This window comes from Magallana gigas, chromosome 4 (genome assembly GCF_963853765.1).
Source record: "Magallana gigas chromosome 4, xbMagGiga1.1, whole genome shotgun sequence".
NCBI classification, from domain to species: Eukaryota; Metazoa; Mollusca; class Bivalvia; order Ostreida; family Ostreidae; genus Magallana; species Magallana gigas.
The window spans coordinates 43,059,892-43,087,210 of record NC_088856.1 but is presented as its reverse complement, the minus strand read 5'-3'; the positions used below and the strand labels follow the sequence as shown (position 1 = coordinate 43,087,210).

Here is a 27,319-nt window from a genome sequence, read left to right as displayed (position 1 = left end):
AACATAGCAGAATGTACTGCTGAATTTAAAACTCCAATGCACTAGTTATGTCATGTTAGGCCCTTGAATACAATCAATATTGAATTAAAGTAATAGCCGCATGAAGAATTAAATTTTCTTTTGTCCGTACACTTTCATATAAGGCAATATATAAACACTTCTCACATGCATATTTTATCAAATATAAAAAAAAATACATATTAAATACATTTGTTTTCCCTTGGACTGAAATGTCACACTTTCATTGGTTTGAACATAGCACGTGATTGCCTCATATATCTCTATATTTGTTCGGTTAGAAATACTATTAGGTAATATTGCCGTCATTGGCCGACGCTTCGCTTACTCATTTCGACATTTCATAGTATTTAATATATAAACCGCATGCCGTAAGTTCTTTAAGAATTTGGAGTAGTTGCTCTTTGAAATTCTTTAAAATTAGAGTAGGTGCCCTTACAATATTGACGTCACATTGTTTTGTCTGGAGCAGAACAAAATGGCAGCGCCGAAATTTGCTCAAATTGCTCAGCCGAGGAAAGGGAGAAAACATTTAAAATTGAATAGCAGCAAAACATTGTAGATAAACATCGGTGAAGCAAAGATTTTTAAAGAGTTATTGAAATGTGAGATTGAAAATTTGAAAGAGTTTAAATGAGTTAAATTGGACGAGATGTTAGGCATCTTGTACATGGTTTTGCGTAGATCATCGCTTTTTGGGAATAAATATGTCGCTTGATAGTCCTCGGGAAAACAAAACACTTATTAGGGTAGTTACTGACTCACTACGGAAATATATTGGGTTGATCGATCACATAGACGGCTCGGCTTCGCCTCGCCATCTATGAGATTGATCAACCCAATATATTCCCGCAGTGAGTCAGTAACTAACCTAATAAGTAATAGTGCAATATCGATATTAAACATCTTAAAAAAATTACTTTAAACATGTATGCTCGGGTTATATACAACGAAAGTCAATTAATACATACCTTGGTGAGATGACATTATTGTTTAGCAATATGTCACAAGATCAATAATGTTTTTGACAATTTAATTTGTTTATCAGTCAATAAAACACGTTACACGTAGCAATGTATATACTAAGTGTCAGAAGGTATCCACAGTGTTTCCCTGGGATTGCTCATCCAAAAACGACACACCAAATTGTTTCTTCAGATTCTTATATTTTTCTCTTTGAGATTTACAGGCGAAGCAGACGATGGACAGGAAAGTGTATCTGCATTCAGTGAACCTCAACACAAAGAGAAACGGATTAATAAATGAATTCAGAAGAATTAATAAGCCAGCAAATCTCTGCCATCCCTGGAGCGATTTAGCCAGATCGTTGTTGAGGACAGCGATCCCATTTAACACAATCATTGGAGTATAAAGAAGCATAAAACTGACAGTGATTGCTGAAAGCTTGAACAAAATGCTGGTGTGCTTCTTATACAGGTGAATGCTTCTCAGTTCATCATTAGGATAAACAGATCTAGATAGTCTGTAAATCTTATTAAACATCAGCATATAAAGGCACAAATTCAAAATAATAAAAGAACTGAAAAGCATAGTAACTATACCAAGCCCAACTCGTCCGATTACGCTGTACGATGCACATACCGCTACGTAGGCTGTGTTATAAATTTTGAAGCCATCAATATAATTCACAGCAGACAGAAAGCCTCCCGCTATCCACAGAGTAACCAAGACGACCGAAGAAAATTTCTTCTCGTGAGAGGCAAACCTCTGATAACGAAAGGGATGGAAAATGGCAAAAACTCGATCCAACAGGAGGCCTGTGATGGTCATGAAAGAGACGACGACCCCGATACAATACAAGTACATCAGGGGCCGACACAGGTACTCAGGCAGAGCCAAACTTAGGAAGGAATCGAGGACGATTGCTATTCCAGTTAAGAAATCGGTTACCGCTAAATTCATGGTCATGACTTTGATTTGAAAGTTCATCCTTTTGGTCTGAGCCAAAATCAGTAAAGCAAGCAAGTTCAGAGAAACAATAGTCATTCCAGACAACATGGAAGGTATATTTTGTGGAAGATCAAATAGGCTTTGGTCTGTTGTGTTCCTTTCCATGATCATGCCGTGCTACTCGATCGAAACATATGCGTATTCTGTTAAAACCACAGCGTAATATATAAAAATTCTTTGTCTTGCTTCTACGTAATTGGTTGTTTAGTACTCACATTGTCAGCAATGTGCCACGCCTACAGTTACATCCGGAAACTGTAATAAAAGGCTTTCTTTTCGTGGCATAGGCTATAGCTGAGAATTATGATGGTCTTCACTTGCTACGAAGTAAATGTCATGATTCTCACAAAGATTAATAAGGGAAGCCCCCCAAGAACATAAAGATAAGAAATCGAATGGCATAAATGAAACGATTTATCATACGGTTTATTTTTGCGTGGTCTACCTTTTTACAATATCTAAACATATAACGTAAAATGAAATGATTCAGTTAGGAGCTGTTCAACGTTAATGCCCACGTGCGATTCGATCGATATTGGCAGAGGACTATGTTAAGCGATCAATCTTCAAAATTTATATGTTAGCAAAATTATATTCTTTAAGACGGCTTTTAATATCTTAAATACTTTTCAACATGAATTAAGAACTTCATTTTAAAAAAGTAATAGTTTGTTGGGTTTTTTTAAAACGCCTTTGCACAATTTGGGGAAGAAAGTACTGAACATTATATTTAAATTGTTACTGCTTAACGTCACCAAAAGGCGAATGAAGCTAATAAATTTAGCTCCTTAAATTTCGTAAATTTGGTCAATTGAATATAATGAGTGACTGCAAGAAAATAACGCTTAATTCAAAGCATTTTTAGCTCGTTTTTCGACATTTTTATATGATTACCAATAAGTAGAATATTAGTGATATCGAAATAAAAAAAAAGAATTCTTGGTTAGCATGTCTGTTCTGTTGCCAAGAGAAGTTGACAAGAATAAAATAAACTCTGATGAAGTTTTTTAATGGAAAACTATTACATCCATTCTTAAGGCATTGTGAAACTTAACCCTTATAGGATAGATTTATTGAAGTATCATAAATAATTGTTTGCTTTCATGTTAGCTTTGCAAAATCACATAATTGTTCGAGTCTGATCTTTCAGCTTTACACAATTTAAAGAGATTGTTTGTCAAAAACAATTCTTTTAGTTGTATTCAATCGATGTAAAGATATTTATTAACTTTGAATAAATGAGCAAAAATTAAAAAAATGGAATTTTAACAGACTAAAATACGTGTACTAAGTCATTATTTCTGTGCCTTACACAGCTTTAATTAATAAAGCCTTTAAATATAATTTACTGTACTCTGCACTCTATTTAAATTGAATCCTTCCGAGCTTCATTAGTGCAGTTGAAATACCGGTAGTTTTCATATGAACTTTTATAAGGTTAACATGCAGCCACTATAGGTCTCATGAGTGCTGTTAAAATGTAGTGATCTGAAAATTAAAACATCTATTAACCGTGGAGATAAAATGTTTTAGTCTGCAAGCTTGGCTGCTATACCTGTTAAATACATTGTTGAATTGTTGTTTTCACATATGAAGGACATATAATTATGTGAATGGTATTTTGTAAGTCAAACTTAATTGAAAATTACACTAAGAGATACGGGTAGCTTTCGAATGTGATTCAGAATTTTTTTATATCAAAAACGTGTAATTTTGCAGGATGGTTTGATTTTTCAGACATTTAAATTCAATTACGATGATTTGTAGCATTCTATTCTAGCGTGGGAACACTGACATTATAATGTATCAATATAAATGATTTACAATGTTTTCAGCTACATCGGTTAAATTGTTTATATTAAGAGCATGTCTACGAGAAAACCATGCAAAAGGTGGTGGGAGCAAGGTTCTCTGATCAACTTCATATTTTGTGTGTAACAGTGTGCATCTATATGAATTAATTTGCCACAAATTTTTTTTTGATGTGGTCAGTCTAAACTTGGTTCTGCAGCACTGTTACTAAAAATAGCATGTTGACCCTTTTAAGAATAAAATTTTGTATAATTCACCAAATTATGGTGAAGAATTCTGAGTTTAGTTTAAATATGAATTCAAAAAGTCATTTAGAGTTAACACTAACAAGGTACACTTGTGTAATTAATTTTGTGAGAATTCCCATATATTCTTTCTGTTAAGTGCAGATAGGTCACGAATCTGGCATGTTTCCAACTTTTTGTAAAATTGTGAAAATATACATTTTTTAAATGCTTAAAAGTCAGAAAATGGCACTTTAAATTCACTAAATCTGTTTCTAGTTATAAAAGGACATTTATCTTTACAATATATCAAAAATCTGTCTTTGGACTCTCAATAATATTGCAAATATATTGTCTTAAAGTTGGACATTTTTCTACTTTTAAAACTCTCCAGAATCTGGGGGGGGTATACCTATACTTCCCAAAAAAAATCTTACCTACCAAAATGTTTTTCCCCAAATCATGAAATTCCTCATCCGGGGGGGGGGGGGGGGGGGGGACTAGTATGCCTGTGACTCCAACTTCTCAATCTTTCATGGTAAATTTAGGAACAATTATCTTTACTGCTAGAAAAAGGGGAGGGGGGCTGAACCCTCTATAATGCTATGTTCATAATGTTTAGGTCTAACTTTGCAAAAAAAGTGGGGGGGGGGGGGGGGGGCTAAGCCCCCCCCCCCCAGCCCCCGCACCCCTGGTTCTGACGCCTTTGATATTAAGACAAGCAGAGTGCCCATTAGATACACGAATGAATAATTACAGGGGCAAAACTACAAAATTCAAAGTACTGAAATACTTAAAGCCGGGCTGTTTTGGTGTGTAATTTTACATATTGTTTACCACAGATTGACAATATCTCTCTCTCTCTCTATCTTTTTATTTTTTATACTTGATCATGTGATTTTTTAATTCAGGAAGTATGACCAAATTTCAAAGCCCCCCCCCCACCCCCCCCCCACCCCCCCCCAAAAAAAAAACCAAATAAAAAACAACCAAAAACCAAACAAACAAAAAACAACCCAAAACAAGCAAACAAACAAAAGAAAAAAAAAACAAAAGGATCATCTCCATGAAAAAAAAAATGATTAAACATATCTTTGTTGAATTTAACAGAATATTTTTAAAAATGTGGAAGTGGTGTGGTATCAATTACCAATGAATGTCCATCACATTAAATGATCATAGAATAAGGTAGATTTGGTAATTATTTTTGTCCGACAGTATAAAGGATTGAACTTTTATTGTTTGAGGGGTAGAGGGACCCGATATTAAGCCTGAAAAAATGTTAATAAAAAATATGATACATCATAAATTACGCTTAAAATTAGTAAATATCAGCAGAATATCAGCGTAATCTAATATAGAGACACATTTTATTAGCATTTCATTTTTTCAATTTTTTTTATCACAAGACAATAAGAGAGTGTAAAAATTTTGACTTTTTTTATTAGACTGCTTCATAACTCTGGGACCAGCAGGCATGTTCAGGAAACTTTCCTAAGATATGACCTAAGTGTGTTCCTAAGATATGACTTAGGAAAAAAGTTAGGAACATCCTAAGATCAACTTAGGACTCGTCTTAAGATGTAGCTCGACGGTAACGTAGGAACATCTTAAGTTAGGATATCCTAACCTTCTACAACCATTCTTATTTTTCACATTTATTCATTCAGATCGGATTTGAGAGACTTGTGTAGGGCTGAATCATTAAACATTTTGCCAGAAAGTTGTACGTCTCGGTAGTTATCACAATAGGCCTAAAACCAGTAATTTTTATGTATACATTTTAAAAGTTTACATTTATCAAAATATATATCAGTGACCAATAACAATTTAGTTTGTTTTTGATGTTTTTTTAAATGAAACACCCCCCCCCCCCCCCAAAAAAAAATAAAATAATGAAATAAAAAATATCACACGCCCCAAAAAAATTCAAATACATGTAACTGTTCTTTTTTTTTTTTTAAAGAAAATATGCAGGACAGAATTGGCTTACAAGCAGATAATTATGTAAACAACACGTGCGTTTTGTCATTAGATAATTAACATTTGAGAATCTTGTCATTCAAGTATATGTAATATACATAAACTTGCGATTTTCATAGAATTTGAAACGTTTCATGAGGAAACACATGTACCCTTACAAACACAGCCAATTTCGATTTAATCTGCAATATATAGAATGCACGAACATGTTAAATAAGAAATAAGTTGTAACATATCTCGAAAATATATAAATACAGTTCATTCAACATTACAAATTTTTTAAAGTTTTTTTGTTCAGAATAAGGTGATAAAAATTAGGAATGATCACGTATGGCTTATATAACCAGATGTAAATTTACTTCTTAGCAAAGGAAATTTAAATAATTGTTATCAAAAATTATTAAAACCAAAACAATGAATGTAACGCATTTAGTGTACAGTGTAGTTAAAAAAAAATAAGTGAATAATTTTCATTCGTCAAACAGAGATAGTATTTGCAAAAAAAAAAATTCTTAAAAATTTGTCAGCTCCCAGGCAGGCATGTAGTAATGGGGAAGTGGTGAGAGTTCGGGGTTCCCATCCACGTCATTTTGTTAAAATGAACACACATGATAGAATAAATGACTATGCCCCCCCCCCCCTTCCCGGATTAGGAATTTGATGTTTGTCGAAAAAGCTGGAACTGTGGAAAATATTGCTTTATTATACCGGTCTTAAGAAAAGGCTTCACAACATCCCAGTATCCCCAAAAACGTGATTTTATAGCTTTATGATGGTCTTAGGACAAGGTAGGTGTTGTCCTAAAGTTAGGACAAAGTTATGGCGGTTCCTAAATTTAGGAGAGCTTCGAGAAACAGACTTAAGACTAAGACATCCTAAGAAGTACTTAGGACGCACCATAGTCCTAAGATAGCTTCGTGAACACGCCTGCAGGTCTTCTTATGATGGGTTATAATTAAATAACATCCCAAAAAACAATCCCACAAAAACAAGTTATGATGTCTATTTTAATATTTGGGGTAACTTTTTTTATACCGGTAGTTTATGTTCATATTCATATGTGGTTTTCGCAGGTTGAGATCCCCGGGGGAAAGGGTAACCTAACACCTCATTTTTTCCTTTACAACTTTATTTTAATTTTAAGAAAAGGTACAAACTTTAATTTTTTCCAAGAGAAGAGATCAACTGCTAATAGAGAGGTAGGGAGTAGACCTCTCTATTAATTTCAGATGTACTTACTGTGTTACATTCTCAAGAACTTAAAAAACCCTGGCCCCCTCCCCGTCATTTCAAGATTCCATGAAGTCTAACCTTAACATCTAAAGGGTAATTTTTAGATGGCCAGTGAAATGTACACGTATAGAAATGTGATGTCTATTGCAACAGACTCCGATGATAACGATGAAAAATTGCACGAGTGTGACAATCACTGTTCATATCGAACACACCCGATTTTATTTTTCCCATAATTCTTTGCAACGTGCTTGGCCGACCCTAACAATAGGCGCTAAGATATACCCGGCCGAGCTGTCCAGCAATAAAGACGTGCTTAGTGTGTGAAGGGGGTATCGTGTTAGAAGCCTGTGTGGCATGTTTTAGTTTCACAAGTTCAGCATTTGACGCGGACACGGATAGCTGACCGTGGTAAGTATTTATTTAGTTTGGTGTAGTTTATTTGTAAATTTTTGCCTTTTTATTAGTATTACGCAGTCGTCCTATAAAGTCACCTTGACCATTGTTCACTGTAGAGTTACCTGTGTGTTCACTGATGTGTGACTTTAGCGAGAGTGTTTAAATGGAATTCGTCTTTTTCTATAGTACAGTTTTTGCTATTGCTGTATAAAGAAACGGTGATTTAAAGGGCTATTTTCTATGCGTTATTTTATTTTACAATTTATGGTCACTTTTTCCACTTAACTACTTGGGCGGAAGTGCGTCACCGGAAGTCTCAGACGCCATATTGTTTACTGTAAACAAATAACTTAGTTACCATATACTTACAATATTTTGAGATGTTGCCTTTAATATAATACTATTTATACATTATCATAGTTTGATACTATCAGTGAGATACTTATATGATGTATTATACAATATTGTTTTTATTATGGTGTTATGGTGTCACTTGTACACTTATTGTAGTGTCATATTGTTGATGTTGAGAAGATGATGATGTTATGGTGAAGTCGATGACGATGCGATGTTCATGTTGATGACGACGATGATGTTATGATGTCGATGACTACGATGATGATGATGGTCATGTCGATGATGATGGTGTAGATGATGTCGTTCATGGTGAAGTCGATGACGATGCGATGTTCATGTTGATGACGACGATGATGTTATGGTGATGATGACGACGACGATGATGATGGTCATGTCGATGAAGATGATGTAGATGATGTCGTTCATGGTGACGTCGGTGATGATGATGAAGTAGATGATTATGGTGATGACGATGATGTCTTTTATGATTATGGTGTTGTAGGCGATGGTGTTGACGATAGTGTCGATGATTATGATGGCGATGGTGATGATGATGATTGTGGTGACGAAACTACTCTAGTTGTGGTTGTCCGTAGTTGGTCCAGGACTACAGCCCCGGAGATTCGGACACTCTTCTAATTTATTTTTGGTCATTTGTATAAACATCATATTTTTTCTTGTTGAGTGAAAGTTGTGTGAGTGTTTGTGTGGTTTAGTGTTTATATTTCTATCTTTTCTTTCTTTCTCTTATTTTTTTTGTTATTAAATTTTGTTAAATTTAAGATGTCTTGTTGTTGTTTGGAGTAGCCTCCGCTCATCCCGTTACAATTGTCCTGCAATTTCAAATAATCAATCACTGAATTTTGAAAATTCTCACGTATTTACAATAAAACCTATACACATACCTGTACTGTCTACTATACATCTCACTGACGACTCAGGTAATCCGCACCCACATTGTCGCTTCCTTTGATCGCAATGATCCTAAAGCGGTATGGCTGAAGCTGCAAAGCCCAACGCATCAGTCTGGAGTTCTCTGTCTTTGCTTTGTTAAGGTAGGTCAGGGGTTGGTGATCAGTTTCAAGTAGAAACTCGCGTCCATAAAGGTACTGGTGGAACTTCTGTATTCCCCACACTACCGCCAAACACTCCTTCTCGATAACAGCGTATGCCTTTTCTCTTGGTTGAAGTTTCCTACTGGCGTACGCTACGGGTAGTTTCTCGTCATCCTCCATCTGTAACAGCACAGCACCTATCCCAGTCTCTTGGTCGCTCAGCACACATCCTCTTTAGCATCTGTTTCAACGTACCATTGAACTTCTCGACGAGTCCATTACACATGGGGTGATACGGAGTAGTAGTAATCCGTTTAAATGACAACAGACGGCTCACTTCTTTCATTACGTCCGATGTGAATTGCGATCCTTGATCTGATAGCATCTCGATCGGAACTCCTAATCTACTAAAGATGTCTACCAGTGCCTCCGCTACTCGCTCTGTCTCAATTCCAGGAAGTGGAATAGCCTCGGGATAACGGGTTGCGTAATCGACAAGCGTCAGAATGTAACGATTCCCTTTGTCGGTAACTGGTTGCAGAGGGCCTATAAGATCAACTGCTACTCGTTGAAACGCTTCTGTAATTAGCGGCATTTGTCCTAACGGTACTGCAGGTACTTTTCCTTTTGGAATAGTCCGCTGACACACGTCACATGATCTGCAAAACCGTCTAATGTCTGACTGAATTCCTGGCCAGTAAAATTCGGACACTACTCTGTCGGTTGTTTTCTTTGATCCCAGATGACCACCCATCAGCGTTTCATGTGCTATCTTCATGACGATAGTTCTGTATTTCCGAGGAACGATTAACTGTCGGAAAAGTTTTCCACTGGACACTTTGGGACTGCAAAATTCTCTGAACAACATTTGCTTCCGTTCACACATTTTTGAAAATCCGCCGTCACTGAAATGTTTAAGCTGTCCACTCTCAGCTAAGCTCCATAACTTTTTCAGTGTCTCGTCGTTTCGTTGTTCTTGTAAGATATCCTCCGGCGATACATCCCGTATTGCTTCCGGTACTTTCAATGGTTTGTATGGAGACTGTTTCTTTTTCAGTTGCGCACGCGTTTCAACAGCTGCTATGTTTTCAACGGAATGAATCCAGGCTGGATTTGGTTCATGTGGTTTCCTTACTCCACGAATATTACCAAGAATAAGATCGTACGAAAGCGAATCAAAGCACCAAGCATCAACACTTCCGGTAAAGTAAGGAGTATCGACATCAATTCTAGCCACATCTGAATCAATAATACGACCGTCTGCTAACTTGCATCGTTGAGATGTCCCTGTTAGTTGATCATCGTTTACCAGTTCTCTACGAATAACGGCACCACTACAACCTGTGTCTCTTAGCACAGTCACTAGTTTATTGCCAACACATCCTTTCACAACTGGCATTTCCGTTTCACAGAAAGCAACCGAATCACCAACACACGGTAAGTTTCCATGTTTCTCGACGACACTCGCGGCTCCTTGGCGACCTCTACCGCGTCCTGGATATCCATGGTTCCCATTATTGTACGACCCACGTTGAAAATCACTAGGGTAAGTATGTTTCGGTGTTGTTTCTTGTTTCTCGCTCGAATTAAACGGCCTGTTATTCGGACTTTTGCGGAAGTTGCAGTTAAAGGCTTTATGTCCTTGTCGTCCGCACTCATAACACTTCACTGCATTTCCAGATTGGTTTTGTTGCACGGAATCTTTGTACGGCGGTTGTCTATCGGACTGCTGTCGTCTGTCAAAGAGCGGTTTTTGCGTAAGTGAAGAGGATGTCACTGTTCTGGCCTCAGCAAACTGGTCCGCGTATCGCGCCATGTCTTGGATCGAAGTAGGAATCCTCTCCTTTAGGAATAAGGCAAGTTCTTTCGAGCAACACAATAAAAACTGTTCACGTAAGAACAAGTCCTTCAGATCATCGAATGTCTTGTTAGTCTTAGACAGCTGAATCCACCGCTCAAGGTAACTGTCCAGTCTGGTAGAAAATTGCATAAAAGTTTCACTTCCGTCTGGTTTTGAAAATCGGAACTTCTTGCGGAAACCGTCCTCCGTCATGTCAAATCGTTTCAACAGGGCGTTCTTCAACTCGTTGAAATCAAGTGCTGTTTCGGGTGAGAGTCTTGCGAACACATCCAATGCCTTTCCTTTGAGTAATGCGCTAAGATGAGTCCCCCACGTGTCTTTATTCCATTTCTGCGTTGTTGCGTATATCTCAAATCTTTGAATGTACGCATCAATGTTGTCTTTCGAATCCTCAAACGGAGGAAGTTTTGGTCCTTTTATCACTTGAGAAGTTTCTTTCTCCTCTTTAGTCACAACACTCGGATTCATGTGAGATCTCTCGAGTTGCAGTTTGTGATCAAGTTCCAGTTCTTCTAGTTTTTGCTGATGTCTCTTTTCTTCTATCAATCGGGCGTGCTCTCGCTCATCATGTTCTCTCAATCGGGCGTGCTCTCGCTCATCATGTTCTCTTGCGGCGCGCTCTTTCTCCATCTGTAGTTTGAAGTCGCGGTCTCTCTCCTCCTGGTCTCTCTCCTCCTGTCTCTCGACTCTATGTTTCTCACGTTCGTCCCGCATTCTGGCCTGTTCGTCCTTCACGAATTGTTGAAGGGCTTCATCCTTCATCCCCATCTTGGTCCCCACTTCAAGTAGCTCCAGCATCTCCTTGACAGTAGACATGGTGCATTGACTGACAGACCAACTTACCTCAAAATTATCTCATAAAGGGACTAACTTCTCAACTTTTAACAAAACAATCTGCCTAACGTAACGTACTCACCAAGGGAAAAGGAAACAACGACCTACACTTGCTCTTACATGTACTACAAAAAAGATCAAAAAATGAAAAATAAAATAAACCTTGGCAACTGTTCACTTATAAAGATATCTTGTAGTATCTGGAGGAGTCAACTCATCCCACCGCTGCCACCAATTGTAACGGGATGAGCGGAGGCTACTCCAAACAACAACAAGACATCTTAAATTTAACAAAATTTAATAACAAAAAAAATAAGAGAAAGAAAGAAAAGATAGAAATATAAACACTAAACCACACAAACACTCACACAACTTTCACTCAACAAGAAAAAATATGATGTTTATACAAATGACCAAAAATAAATTAGAAGAGTGTCCGAATCTCCGGGGCTGTAGTCCTGGACCAACTACGGACAACCACAACTAGAGTAGTTTCGTCACCACAATCATCATCATCACCATCGCCATCATAATCATCGACACTATCGTCAACACCATCGCCTACAACACCATAATCATAAAAGACATCATCGTCATCACCATAATCATCTACTTCATCATCATCACCGACGTCACCATGAACGACATCATCTACATCATCTTCATCGACATGACCATCATCATCGTCGTCGTCATCATCACCATAACATCATCGTCGTCATCAACATGAACATCGCATCGTCATCGACTTCACCATGAACGACATCATCTACACCATCATCATCGACATGACCATCATCATCATCGTAGTCATCGACATCATAACATCATCGTCGTCATCAACATGAACATCGCATCGTCATCGACTTCACCATAACATCATCATCTTCTCAACATCAACAATATGACACTACAATAAGTGTACAAGTGACACCATAACACCATAATAAAAACAATATTGTATAATACATCATATAAGTATCTCACTGATAGTATCAAACTATGATAATGTATAAATAGTATTATATTAAAGGCAACATCTCAAAATATTGTAAGTATATGGTAACTAAGTTATTTGTTTACAGTAAACAATATGGCGTCTGAGACTTCCGGTGACGCACTTCCGCCCAAGTAGTTAAGTGGAAAAAGTGACCATAAATTGTAAAATAAAATAACGCATAGAAAATAGCCCTTTAAATCACCGTTTCTTTATACAGCAATAGCAAAAACTGTACTATAGAAAAAGACGAATTCCATTTAAACACTCTCGCTAAAGTCACACATCAGTGAACACACAGGTAACTCTACAGTGAACAATGGTCAAGGTGACTTTATAGGACGACTGCGTAATACTAATAAAAAGGCAAAAATTTACAAATAAACTACACCAAACTAAATAAATACTTACCACGGTCAGCTATCCGTGTCCGCGTCAAATGCTGAACTTGTGAAACTAAAACATGCCACACAGGCTTCTAACACGATACCCCCTTCACACACTAAGCACGTCTTTATTGCTGGACAGCTCGGCCGGGTATATCTTAGCGCCTATTGTTAGGGTCGGCCAAGCACGTTGCAAAGAATTATGGGAAAAATAAAATCGGGTGTGTTCGATATGAACAGTGATTGTCACAACGAGGCATTCCTTGTGAATTCCGAATTATTTCAACATAGAAAGAATAATCTTAGCGTGACCAGGCTACGCTCAGGTCATACCCCATTATAAATTAAATCTTTGTAAGAAATCAGTTCTCGTTTTTGTGGATTTTTTCGAGTAAAATATGATAATCTGTGAATGAGATTATCTTGGAAAATTTCCCCTTCATCTATTTTAATTGTACTTCTATCACAAGTTTGTATATTTTGATTAAAATGATTAAAATGTGCTGCTTAATTATATTGGGACAGAAAATAGCAGTTTATAGACTAGATACAAGTCTCCATCAAACTTCAATATGTATGTGATATAGTGAATAACACTAACAAGATGGGGCAATTTTTGTGCAATTAAAATCATTCAATATCATAACATATATTAACAACACTCACAGCATTTCTCAATACTTACACATGTAGCCTGAACTTGAACTTGTATAGCTTTGTCAACATTCTGACTAGTTTACCTTCTCTACAGAAGAGCGCAACAGGGGAGACAATTTGTAATGAATAAGAATTCTGATATCCACTAATTTTTTTTAATTTAAAGCAAAATAGGGTGTTTTTTTTCATGTTTAATTACAAATATTGACTTCAGTGGATTAAAATCGCTTGTAAAATTAAATTTCAAAAACCAAAAATGTTTTATTTTATTTGAAAATGGGATGTTTTTGTTAATTTATTACTTTTTAGTCCTTGAGAGTCCAAAGATGGATTTTATGTATTTGTAACAATACATCAAACAGTTTCTTATTGACACAAAATTTCAAAAATTATTGCGCCATTTTCTGAGAAATTCTTTCTTAAAAATTGACAAAAATGTATAATTATCATTTCTTGGCATCCTGCCAACATTTACACCCTTGGGACTTCATGGTGTATATAGATATATGAAAAAAAATATGCAACGATTAAAGGTTTGAACTTCCTCTTTAAGAATATAGTCTTATTTTTTTCAAATATTGTTTATACATTTTGTAATTAATTACTGAATTTGACAATTTTTCTCTTAACTTTTCTAGATTTTAGAGGCTAATTAACCAGAATGCAATACTGGCCGTTACTATAAATAGAAACATCCAGTGCAAAAACAAACATCATATATCTGACTCTAGATGGGTATCCTTTAAATCTATGATAAAATTCTGTTCATTCTTGAGACTTGCTGCCGCAGCTTTTTTCCATATTTGCATGGTTTTCTCGTAGACATGCTCTTAAGATAATGATAACAATGTCATTTAAATCAAAGTTATAAACCACAATAGTCGAATAAATATTACTAATATACTGTCGATTTGGCATAAAAACATTTAATTTAAGACCAGAAGTCATAAACCGTCTCACTTCGGACAAACATTAATTTGTATTTTCATAAAAGAAAAAATATTATTTTTATCGACACTAGAATAATATGCTTTCTTGGGTGATAAAGGGGGATATGAAGGAGTGGCGACATAGAAGAAAATTAATAACCCACGTTAATAGGTTATCAAATTTCTTCTACAATGACCGCTACCTTTGAATTCAAAACACGCATGAATCATGAAAGAAATCATTTACGTCGTCTTAAATGGGAATAGAAATCTGATATCATCGTAATTATTTCGCGAAGTCCGTGATTTTTCTTATGTTGGTGGGGGTTTCGACTCATTGATAAACTGCGCACAGACTCAATTCTGTCAATCAATTACCATAGGAAATAGAGGAAAGCATACTTGGTCGATGTGCCTTCTCTTCCCGCAAAATTAAAAAAAAAAATCTCACAATCATTGATGAAAATCGCAGTCATTTGCATTCAGACAATAACTTTCAAGAATACATCAGTGAGTATGGTTAATTATTTATACATTAAATTACATGTAGCTGCGTAACAGGAAGTAAAGAAATTAATGTTTTCCGACTTGAACGTTTATCTTTATGCGTTTGATGTGTCGTCGGTCGATTGACATTAATTTTTATGAATTCGATTCAAAATTTTAATATCACGAGTCTAAAATCATAAGAGAAAAATATGTGATACAATGATATCATCTACTGTTGCTTTCTTCGCATAATTACATATGAAAGGAAATATTGTTTGCTTTTTGCTTAACCTTCAATTTTGTTTTAATTTATTTCAAACAATGAAAAATAATTAACACATTAAATAAACTACTTTTCTTTGTGTTATATTTTTTCAGGTTAATTTCCTTCAAACTATGGAAAATAATAAACACATCAAAAAGCTACTTTTCTTTGTATGATATTTTTTTTCAGGTTTATATATTTCAAACTATGAAAAATAATTAACACACTGAATAAAATACATTTCTTTTTGTTAATTTTTTTCCCGAATAGCGTGAAAACAAAACAAATAAAATTATAGTGTCAGCTTCTACATTCAGGCTTACTTGAGTTGTTGTTTTTATCTGTCTACTCTTGGTCCATCCTTATTTTTTTTTATACATGTATATTAAAGTAACTGAGTAGAGCAGCTTGATAAAACCTGTCTATTCGCTAGACGTCATAGAGAGACCTGTTAATATTGAAATCCTTTCATTAATATTGATTTAGTAAAAGAATGGTAAATCCAAATGTAAAATTCTCTACTTATCATAAAATGTCACAAAAAGCTGTCCATCATTGATGAAATTGCATGTATACAATGACGTCACAAAATTAATTATTGTATTCATTGTATTCATCAGAATAACATATTGATTTTTTTGGGTTTTTTTAGGGGGAAGGGGGTAGAACCCAATTAATTTTTTTTTTAAAAATTATCATCATTTATGTACACAATTGCTTTATAATATTTTTTTAAAATTTGACTGAATGCCTTATAATCTCAAATCCCGAAACGAAAATGAAGATTATGTGATAATCTTTAAAGAATTTCAAATTATTAACTTATCAAAAGCTAAAACGTTTTATCATATTTCTAAAGATAACGAGAAAATAACGAATAAAAGTTGTGTTTCTATGGTATCTACATGTATTAATGAAATGCTGAATTGGTAACAATGCGCACAAATATTGATATTAGTATCTTTTGTTAGCAAAAACATCACATGTATAGTGTCCAATTAATGGTGTAGACATTCTATAGGACAATCAACATGATACCTGCTTCTTCAATAATTACATGTTATGACCATTGTATCTGGCAGCTAAAATAGGCACGAGGCAAAAAATAAGAACATTCGAACAATTTGTCTGTCATTCAGAACAAATGATCAGGTTTTCCATAGAATAATTTCTAATTTTTACTTAATTTTATCCATCAGCATCAAAGGTATAATTAAGCCACTGTCGGCACTTCACTAAAGAGTCTGTTTAATTGGTCTCAACAACGTTTTGTCAGACTTCATAGTTATAATTATAGTTATTTTTATCATCAGTGTCTTACTTAATTGAAAATTATAAATTGTATATCCATCAATATAAACCGTGCGTGTTCAATTTGTGTTTCGGGTGTGTTATTTAGAACTGCTCGATTCCATCGTTTAGCTGCTTCTGAAAAACATAAAATTGAGTAGAGTGAAAAACAGGTCTGTCCAAGAACCTTCAAGATCAGTTGGTGAGGTCCAGGCAGGGCGCCGCTCATAACAGTTTTTTTCCTTTCATGATACTTGCTTAATTTATTTGTAACCTTTGAATCTAATGTCCTTCACAAAACGTCAAGTCACATGTATTTTAGAAGGCTTTTTACAGACAATAAATAATCATTTAATCATTCAAGCTTGTCCGGAAATTTAATGCAACTGGAAGTGTTAAAGGCCTGCCACGAAGGCCAAAATGTCATGTAACGACAGGTCAACTTGACAGCAACAATAAAGTACAGCTAACTTTCTGATAGACGCACGCGCAACTATGACCTGGATGTATTGGACAATTAAAACCCAAGAGTGAGACAATTCCTCAGCAGAAGACTTTAGCAGAACTAATCCTAATAAACGAGAGGTCGATGGGCAATATCGCTCACCTGAGTAACTATACGCATGAAAAAATCAGCTTAATGGAATCAAAATACCAAATACATTGTATCTGGGCAATGTTGTATAATACATGTAGATCCTGTATTAAAAAAAATCCACTTTTACCCTGGATATTCTTATGTTCATAATTATGTCCCTTTTCTAACAGGGTGATTTTATAGTCATATCACATGTTGAGCATTGCAGTTCTCAAAAAGATCCTAAACAATAATGTTTATATATGTGATAAAAACCTACATTAGAGTCTGAAACCCTTGTGAGGCCAAAGAATTGCCCAGGGTCAAAATCTAAACATTTTTAAAGAATCGGCAATATGTCAAAATCCTTGTATACTAGTATAAGTATAATCATTTATTATAACATTTCAGATTTTGTGAATATTTTAAATGTTTTCTTTTGTAAAATTAGATCCCAATTGTGGCCACACCCTACTCCTCAAAATTTAGATTTTAATTAAGTAAACGAATTTTAATATACGCTTTATGGGTATAGTCCACTAATGCATTTTCCATAGGCGGTAATGTTAACGTTATGGTTCAAAGCTCCGGTCCTAATTTTCGTTCAGCGATGAGGGACCTCTTAAATGAAAGCTCATCAAATTGTCTCTTTCCTGATAAAATTTCGTGATTTGAAGTCTGATTTGTTTTCCGGCTAAATGCGTCTGTATTGAAAAACTCTGAAAATGAAAGTAAAAGTAGGGAATTTCTGTTCTTCAAATGATAATTCAATTTTGAAACTTGTTTTTAAAATTGCAAATCCTCTTTTCTGACATGTGTCAAGCATTCTGATTTAAAATATGCCGATAAATGTATATACACTCTGCAAGTATAGGAACTATGTTGCTTAAAGGCACTACTTTGTTGTCCTACCGATCCTAAAAATAGTTAGAGGGATATACCCATCTGTGGTTGCTTTCACTAATGATACAGCCTTCAAAGCATATGGATTTAGAGGAGATTTTTAAGAGTAAAAATTGTTCTCCCCCCCCCCCTTCCAATTGTTACCCCATCCTACACCTGGGGATTATGATTGAACAAACTTGAATCTACCTTACCTGAGGATGCTTCTAAACGTTTCAATATTTTTGGCCATTCGGTTTCTCAGAAGATTTTTCTATATATATATATTCATATGTAAAATGATGATTTGAACAACTTCAATCAACACTACCTGAGGGTGTTTCAACACAAGTTTCAGCTTTTCAGGCCATTCGATTATTGAGAAAAATTTTAAAGACTTTTCCCTATATATACCTATGTGTAACCTTCCACACCCCCAATTGTGGCCCCCATCCTACCCATAGGGCTAATGGTTTAAACAAACTTGTATCTACACTACCTTAGAATGCTTCCACACACATTTCAGCTTCTCTGGTCATTCGGTTTTTGGAATATCGGGATTTTTAAAAATTTATTCTATATATGTAAAGATTCGACCCCAATTGTGGCCCTACTCTTACCCCGAAAATCATCATTTGAACAAACTTGAATCTACGCTACCTTTTAATGTTTTGTTATTCTTTATTCTTTATATTTCATCAGTGTCATTGTCAAAAAAATCAAAATAAGGAACACTGTAATACAAACGCTTGCTTAGGGCGTTTGAAGTTTTGACTAGTATACATATCTTCCTTCTCTACTGGGGAAGTACAGTTACTCTGGTGAAAGATTCAAATTTTACTTAACAATAGTTTACGTAAAATGCGTAAAATATAATTGCTACCCGGCACCACGTGTGCCGACGGAAGAGGACCTGACACCTGAACGGTGTTTAGGGCACATTTTGGGAATGTTCCAGGGTCTGCCGCTCGTCAGAGGTCCAACCCTAATGAAGTTTAAATGTAGTTATACACATATCTAAATATGTTGTTTCATGCTTTCTATCTGCATATTAGTTATGCAACCTGCTTGTTCTTTAATTTGATATTAATGAAGAAGACACTCATATTGTTGTCAGAGAGAATAATTATTCTCTATATTGCGAGCTCTTGGAGATTAGCTTGTTTTACATTTTTTGCTCAGGTGGTTCTGTGGAGTTTGCAGATAGAACTGCAGTCGATGCTCGTTGGCATCGGGCGGGGCAATCTATCACGTCATTGTGCTGGGGGAGTTACCGCGCGTAGTGTGAGTGAAGTCGCATTGGCTGCCCCGTTAGACCGCGTGTTAGGTTATCGGCAATTATATTTGCTCTTCATGTTCTTTGAAGTGATAATATTTGAGTTTAATAGCTCGTTAAGGTTTCTGTGTCGCTTATATCCAATGATAGGAGGTACCGGGAATATTTCAGTACACTCTTTGTCTTTGAGGATAACTTTCCTGTGTTTGCGTAATATTTTGCCCAGTTTTTGGATTGCGGGGTTGTTAAATTAGTAACAAGCACGGAAGGCGGTCTATTAAATTTAGTTTTGTTGTTCTTTAGCAAATCTTGTCTGTTCACTGTTTCGGTCTGTGAGATAACGCTGTCAATTTCAGACTCTGAGTAACCTCTTAATTTTAGTCGTTTTTTGAACTGAGAAATTAAATGCTCTGTTTTGTGCAGATCAGAGGTGTTTCTCTTGTGCCGAATAATTTCACCCTTGATAAACCCTTTAAATGTAGCATTGGGGTGTGCACTACTGCGATGCAGGTACGTAAATGTTTCGGTGGGTTTGATAAACATTTCAATATCTAAAATACCGTTCTGTCTAAATCTTTGCCCTTTGAGTACTTTTTTGTCCAAGAACATAGTTTCATCCATGTGAATATTGAACGTAAATTTGAGGTATTTGTGTTCTGAATTTGCAAGTTCAAAGAACTGCCTTAATTATTTAATTCTCTGTTGCATCTATGAGACTATGACCATAAAACCGTCAGTCATCTGTAGTGTGCCACAATTAAGTTTCTGTGGTTATATTTTTGATAATATTTTCAAGAATATCAAAAAGGCGGAGATCACATATCTCGGGGGAGGGAACCGCTCCCATGCTGGCCCCTAATATTTGTTTATACAGGTTGCCATTAAATTCAAATTCATTGTTCTCAAGTAGGATTTTGAGTAATTTAGTCACATAACCAATATCTGGAATTGGCAATGTAACATCATTTTGTTTCAATTTTGTGAGTGCTTTCGCTACAGATTGGATGAGTTCCGTGGTTGTCATGTTAGTATACATGGTGGTTATATGTAACGAGCAAGATATCAGGTTTCAGGTGCAGAGATTCCACTTTATTAATAAAGTCTTTAGTATCTCTAACATATGTGTTTTGTTTTTGTACTATTGGTATTAGGAAGTGGTCTATAAAGTGGCCGATAGGCATTGTAGGTGAGAAGCATTGAGAGATAATTGGCCTCCCTGGTACTTATAGCATTCCGCGCTGTAAGGCTTCTGGCCCTTTAAAGTTTTTAATGTCAGAAGTGCAGATTTTGTGTGTTTTTTGGTAGAAGGTATAATCTACCTGGGCGGAATGTGAGGGGCTGTGACAGAATGAGTAGTGCTGTCAATATTAGAATTGATGTGTATTTCGCATACAACTTTGTTGATCTAATTGCGTATTTCTTCAGTTCTGTCCTCTTGAACTGCCAAAAAAACACCCAGGTTTACAATTTTAAAGTTGATCTGATGGTGAATAATTAATAATTGATCAGCTTCTATATTGAAATCATGGCCATGTTTGTATAACAACTAACAATACTTAATATCTATACAACACGAATATATTCAGTATGTCCGTAACTATTACAGTTAACCACATACACATTATTTAGCATTATACAAACATGATAGTCAAGAGATATTGAAATACCTTCGGTGAATTATGTCATCGTTGGTAAACCGAATTTTAAACTTGATATTTTATTTTTTAAATTGGTTATCGCAGCAACTGTTTAACGTTTGTTGGCCGTATTTTACTTGCATCATATTTTGTTCTTCATGTATATTGGTTTTTTTAACCGCTTATAGAACATTCATTTTTGTATTTTATTTTCATACATCATTCAGACATTAATTTCTGCTAAGTTTTATACTTGAAATATTCACGAACATTTACATTGTATATATGATTATTACAAACTGACTTTCTATAAATGTTCTTACCACTTTTATATCAGTAAGGAAGGAAGCGTACACATATACTTCGGAATTTATATCATTTTCAACACTTGCTGAGTGACCACTTTTTAATTGCTGGCTATGAAAAATGGGTAAGAATATAATAATTTATCATCATAATTAGTTTGTGCTTGAATCCAAAACAAATGAAAATCCTTGACTTTTAAATATATGTATGAAAAATTTAATAAAAATAGAACCTTAGGCGCAGGCAATTTAGAAGTTAAGAAAACTTAAGAAAATGTCATTACTGGTATTGCAGATTACAACGAAGTGTAGGGGATATTTTCGGACTTAAACCACAATAATGACAAGCCACTTAATTACTTTGATAGTGCCGTCTGATCAACTAAGGAATATCCGTTACATCTTTACAATTATATATACTTGCACAAGAGCATATCTTTCTGACTAATTTATCATTTGCAAAAAAAAAAACAAACAAACAAACAAACAAAAACTAACTCCTTTCATATTTAGTTGTTTTTATTTTGAAAATACCAGCTTCAAACAACTGGTTTTGCCGCAGTTGTGATTACTCTAACAAACTCAGCGGGAAGAGTTGTACATATTGTGGAAATAAGAGGGAACACAAAGGAAAAAGTGGTAAGTAAACAAACACAGTTTTCTTTGTAATCTTCATAAGTAAATGATCATCGTCATAAACGGTTTATATTATTATTAATATGTTTAATTTTCAGAACAATCGTCGTGTTGTATTCAACATATTTTATTGTATGAAACATATCCAAAAGGATAATCAACAAGTCTCAACAACTAACAAGTTATTATTCTTAACAGTCATGTAAATTAACCAAATATTAAACAACTGTCATTGAAGACTGAACAAAGAAAATACAGAAAACAGGCATTATCTTAAGAATTCGTCGTCATCAGCATAGTAACTGTCGACTTCATCATAGATACAACAAGCATAGTCATTATCATGATGACATCTTCTTCATGAGTCTTGTCGTCTATATCATCAATTGTACAATAGTCATCTCCACAGAAAATGTCGTCATCTTAATAACTGTTGTCATCACATATTCGCGTCCTTTTCATAGTTTTAATTTTTTTTACCATCACTTCTAAATAAGATTAAACTGTTGTATTCAGAACTGATAATTAACTGAATGTTAACATAAAAATTGAATCTGTTTTTCTGCAGCTTAAAGCTTGCTATTGCAAATTCTATTTAGAGTGGTTCATATGTTTTAAACATTCACTGAAAAGAAATTAATGACTTGAAAGGAAAACATTAATTTTACACTGTAAGGAAGTTTTAATTTTCAAAGCATAAAACACGTTTTCCCAAAATATTTAATTTCGTGAAAACATGACAGGGAAATATATTCAAAGACATACCACTATTACTTTTTAACGATAAAGATTATAATCATCATTCACAATGATATAAATCCGCTTGGAAATATGTCCTGTTATAATTCTAAAAATATGCATAACAAAAATTCAACTTTATATAAATTTTTAGACTAGACATTTTCTCTTGATTTATTCCGAAGAAAATAACCAACTTTTTAACCAAGATTGCGTCTTTATAATTATAAAAATAATATTAGTTCTTAAAGACATCGGGTTTCATCGTAATACGGTTTCCTCATGCTGTTTGGCTCATGACAGTATTAACATTGTAATGCCGTTTCCCCATGTTGTCTGGCTCACTGCAGTATTAACATTCCCCTGCAATTGCGTGATTGTGACGCGGAAGAGTAATTCAATAATTATGTTTTGAGTTAATAAATAATTCTAATTTTTCCCCTTTTGATTCTATTGATAAATTTTTATGCGTCGTATTTTTTTCCTTTTTATATGTTTTATAAAATATGTAAACATTAAGTAAATCAAATGTTCGATATTTGGTAAATCGTCGATTTGTGAGTTACTACATGTATGTCCCTTTGATAATTTATATCAACGTATAATATATGAATTATTAGAATCATTCATTATTACGAGTGTAGGATAGTGAAATTCCACCAAGGGGACAAGATGCACGGTCTAGGACGAGGTTTTGCCGAATCCTAGACCGTGAATCTTGGGGTGGAATTTCACTATCCCAGCCGAATTTATAATGATTGATTATTTTTCTTGCATTTTTTACATTAAAAATAATGTCTGACACCTTTAATATTTCTGATATGACGTTTAAAATATTACTATCGTTCTATCCCTTCACGGGCTTTAAAAGAGCAAGTCAAAATGATAACGTCAATTTGTTTTTCTTGTACATATTTAATTTAATTAGATATCGTTAGTAACATGCCTTTCATGTATTTGCCAGACATGATTAATCATGTCTTACATGTATTAGTAAGACCTTATTAATCCTAACGGAATAAGATTTATTTTGAGTATTTACTTTACGGTTTCAATTGACTTCATTTTTGTATTAAATTTGTGACGGGGGTCCTCCCTGTCACCGGCACTGATTGATAACTATTGTTTATATTTACAAGTTTATTTATATATTTACAACGAACACGAATTATACAATATATATAGGAAACACAGGTTATATCACAAATGCGTCCTCATTCTTTAACATCCAAACTCATTCTCCCCTGTCTCCCACGCGTTCCCTTGGTAAGGCCCCGTCCAATTATCTCTCACTCCTCAGACTCACCCATAACTAAATCAACTGCTCACTTGCATCTCTCAGAACTTTATCATGCACAATAAACAAATGACAACTACAGATATTAACTCAGAAATTATAGACTCATGTTCGCTCTCTCTCACTTGCCTAACGAGCTTATATGATACTCTTGGGAAAAAGGGCTACAACGCCTGCGTCGCGCACCTGCAACCTTATCAAACCTTTCATACCACATTTTTCATCCGACACTTATTTAAGATCATTAACCCAAGGGGATGGCCCTGTAACAAATTTAACAATTTAACAATAGGAACTTGTTGAAAATATATCCTTGATTGTGTAATATATAACTAGAAACTAGCTTTAATGTATTTTTTTTCATTATTAACCGTTCTTTTGAATTGATATTACAATAAAAAAAAACAGTAATTAAACTAAGTTATTTAAGCTTTCATTGATGAACGACATTTCTGTATGATTATTTTTAAACCATTTATAAAACAGATTGAATCAAGACTCCTGCGTCAGTCTTGAGGGCTCAAAGTTTATTATGCATTACTGTTAATATTCTAAAGTAAAAAGAGAGGTCCAATTTTAAATTGAAAATGTAGAAAGCATACTGATATTAGCTTAACATTGAATTTATTTTACTTGAAGTTTTTTTTTCTTTAGTAGTTTGGGCAAGATATAGCTGAATTCATTTCTGTGGATTCGGTTAAGACTCTTTAAGTGCATATAAACTTAAACGAAAAATACTCTTTTAAGAAAACAGCAATGTATCGTAAAATAAATTTTTAAGAAATTACTAAAAATGTTTCTTTCAACCGCGCCCCTTTTAGTAAGGAAGGGGTCATCAATTGGGTTGTAGGATTAAAATTTACACAAAAAACACATAACATTTGACCAAAGATTTATGATTAATGTGAAGATTCCCATAAACTGTTGCCCATATGATCAATCAACCAACCACTTTTTACAATATATTATTTAAGCCTTTAATCTTTGAATACTTCAAGGTCATAACGAAGGGCAAGGTTCACCAGAAGAGGGGCCTAGTTTTGGAGGAGGACTAGACAATGAAGTACGTATTGTACTGCTTGGAAAAACAGGAAGCGGGAAGAGTGCAACGGGAAACACCATTTTGAACGGAGGCTTTTTCGAATCTACGACTTCTGGTTCGTCTGTCACCTCACAATGTACCAGCAGACATGCGCAACGATTCGGAAAAGAAATCCTAGTTGTTGACACACCGGGTGTTTTTGACACCAGCTCTACTAACGACGTTGTGCAGAAAGAAATTCTTAAATGTATCGGAATTACTTCCCCTGGTCCTCACTGTTTCCTGTTAATAATGGGACTTGGTCGGTTTACCAAAGAAGAAGAAGATAGCATCAACCACTTTGTCACCTATTTCGGAAAAGAAGTCTTTCGTTACTTCATTGTACTTTTTACAAGAAAGGATGATCTTGATCACCACGGATTGACCATGGAAGATCATATAAGAACGGCTCCACCAAACCTTCAGGAGATTATTGATAAGTGCGGACGTCGCTGTATCGCCTTTAACAATCGAGCTCAAAGTCCTGCTTGTCATGATCAAGTTAAAGATCTTCTCGATATGATTGAAAACATCATACGTCAAAATGGAGGAAATTGCTACACGAATGGTATGTATACGGAAGCTGAAAAAGTAATGAACCAGCGACAACAAGAAATTGAGAGAGAAAGAGAAAAAGAACGCGAACTCGAGAGAAAAGAATTTGAAAAAGAAATCAAACAAAAGTATAAACAAAGATTTGGCGCCCACTATGAAAGTCAAAATGCTATAGAACATCGTGTAGCGGAGCTGGAATCTATGCGAGATTACCATGTTCACCGATCAACTACTCTTGAAAGAGAAACCCGGGAAATTGAGGAACAGATAAGCTATGAAAAAAGACAGCATGGATCTCCTAACCCAGCTTTATTGAGCAAACTGAGACAGTTGGAACAAGAACGAAAAACCATGGCTTCAGGTATTGGAATAGCAAAGGAAAACGAGATTCAAGAGCTGAGGCACGAGCTCAAGCGCATGCGGAAGCAAGCCAAAAAAATGGAAAAAGAAAAGGAGATGATGTATCAGGATAGACTCAAGCAGCTAGAGATGAAGTGCAACCAGTATCCACATCCCCGTCAGGAGGCAAGAACCGAGGTGGAGAATAGAAGCGGGAACTTGTTCAGTTTTCTATTTGATTGTGCAAAGACTGTTGTTGGTTTCTTCGGCAGACTGCTTTAGACAAAACGTTACTAGCCTCCGTTGTGATTTGATCCTTCTTGTTAGAAGTTTACTTTGTGTCAAAATTAGAAAAAGATGACAGTTGTACCTCAAAGTTGCGATGGTGGATCATGTAGATAAAATGTGGATCAAATCAAATCAACTTCTGATTTCAATACAACTTATTCTTTGTCATTGAAGAAATATGTATGTGCAAATATCGAACAGATATCTTGATATTTAGAACATTTCTTTTTAATTTCAACCTTACTAGTTACCACATGTAAGACGACAGCACAATGTCTGTTGATTTTCTTTATCTATAAAAGTGTTTATTATTTGTAAAAGAAAATAAATGGCAATCGTGTCTCATATCGTTCAAAGAATATAACCCATACGACTATTAGCAACTATATAAACAGTGCCTGTTTGGGAGGGTAACAGTTGAAATTGACACCCCGAGGAAACCATTGTCAACCGACGCGAAGCGAAGGTTGACAATGGTTTTCTAGGGGTGTCAATTTCAACTGTTATCCTCCCAAACAGGCACTACTTATTTTATTATACTGAATGTCTTAATATTAGAAAATTTTTCACTGCTTTTATATAGAAATGATGTGAATTCAACGCCGAACCGTTCGCGCATAATTTACGCGCAGGTATACTGGTAACAATTCGTTGTGTTACCCGTTGCTAAGTGTGTTGCTACCGCTGAGGGTAATAGAACGGATTGGCAACTGTGTCTTAACCAATCAGATGTCAGTATTTAACATAAAAGTATAACAACATAAAGTATTAACTGATAGCTCATTTTGTTCTCATTTTTTTTGTCTTCACCAGTGTTGACGAATTAATTCCTCATCTGTGTTTAAAAAAACTACAATGCATGTTAAGATGTCTCAATTTACATTTACGTATCTTTCAGTCTCGTTCTTGTCGTTCCTTAAAATTTAACATGCAATGTTTTCTGTTGTT

At 35.0% G+C, this 27,319-nt stretch overlaps 3 protein-coding genes and 1 long non-coding RNA gene across 4 annotated transcripts; 2 read left to right on the top strand and 2 right to left on the bottom strand.

The window, feature by feature from the left end:
- Positions 1–1,107: 1,107 nt before the first annotated feature.
- On the bottom strand, positions 1,108–2,100 carry LOC136275078 (melanocortin receptor 5-like). Its single transcript, XM_066083377.1, has 2 exons — positions 1,621–2,100; positions 1,108–1,509 (listed from the first exon to the last, which is right to left on the bottom strand). Exons 1-2 carry the CDS (start codon positions 2,098–2,100, stop codon positions 1,108–1,110), a joined length of 882 nt encoding a protein of 293 aa, XP_065939449.1.
- A 5,319-nt stretch (positions 2,101–7,419) lies between these two features.
- LOC136274829 (uncharacterized) lies at positions 7,420–8,779 on the top strand. Its single transcript, XR_010713243.1, has 2 exons — positions 7,420–7,652; positions 8,151–8,779. It is a non-coding gene; the product is annotated as an uncharacterized lncRNA (long non-coding RNA).
- A 442-nt stretch (positions 8,780–9,221) lies between these two features.
- LOC117681450 (uncharacterized) lies at positions 9,222–13,383 on the bottom strand. The gene is made up of 2 exons (XM_066083376.1): positions 13,156–13,383; positions 9,222–12,657 (listed from the first exon to the last, which is right to left on the bottom strand). Exon 2 carries the CDS (start codon positions 11,727–11,729, stop codon positions 9,222–9,224), a length of 2,508 nt encoding a protein of 835 aa, XP_065939448.1. The 5' UTR covers positions 11,730–12,657; positions 13,156–13,383.
- Positions 13,384–21,463: 8,080 nt separating this feature from the next.
- On the top strand, positions 21,464–26,711 carry LOC105338133 (GTPase IMAP family member 4-like). The gene is made up of 3 exons (XM_011443127.4): positions 21,464–21,562; positions 21,975–22,076; positions 25,107–26,711. The coding sequence occupies exons 1-3, from the start codon at positions 21,559–21,561 to the stop codon at positions 26,363–26,365; spliced, it is 1,365 nt and encodes a 454-aa protein (XP_011441429.3). The 5' UTR covers positions 21,464–21,558; the 3' UTR covers positions 26,366–26,711.
- The last annotated feature ends 608 nt before the right edge of the window (positions 26,712–27,319 follow it).

What these genes read in the sequence shown, in the direction of transcription:
- LOC117681450 (XM_066083376.1), bottom strand. Translation starts at nt 11,729, where the DNA reads ATGTCTACTGTCAAGGAGATGCTGGAGCTACTTGAAGTGGGGACCAAG.
- LOC105338133 (XM_011443127.4), top strand. An exon ending in GGAACACAAAGGAAAAAGTG is followed by an intron (nt 22,077 to 25,106) that starts GTAAGTAAACAA and finishes GAATACTTCAAG; the next exon opens with GTCATAACGAAGGGCAAGGT.
- LOC136275078 (XM_066083377.1), bottom strand. Translation starts at nt 2,100, where the DNA reads ATGATCATGGAAAGGAACACAACAGACCAAAGCCTATTTGATCTTCCA. An exon ending in ATAACACAGCCTACGTAGCG is followed by an intron (nt 1,510 to 1,620) that starts GTATGTGCATCG and finishes ATGTTTAATAAG; the next exon opens with ATTTACAGACTATCTAGATC.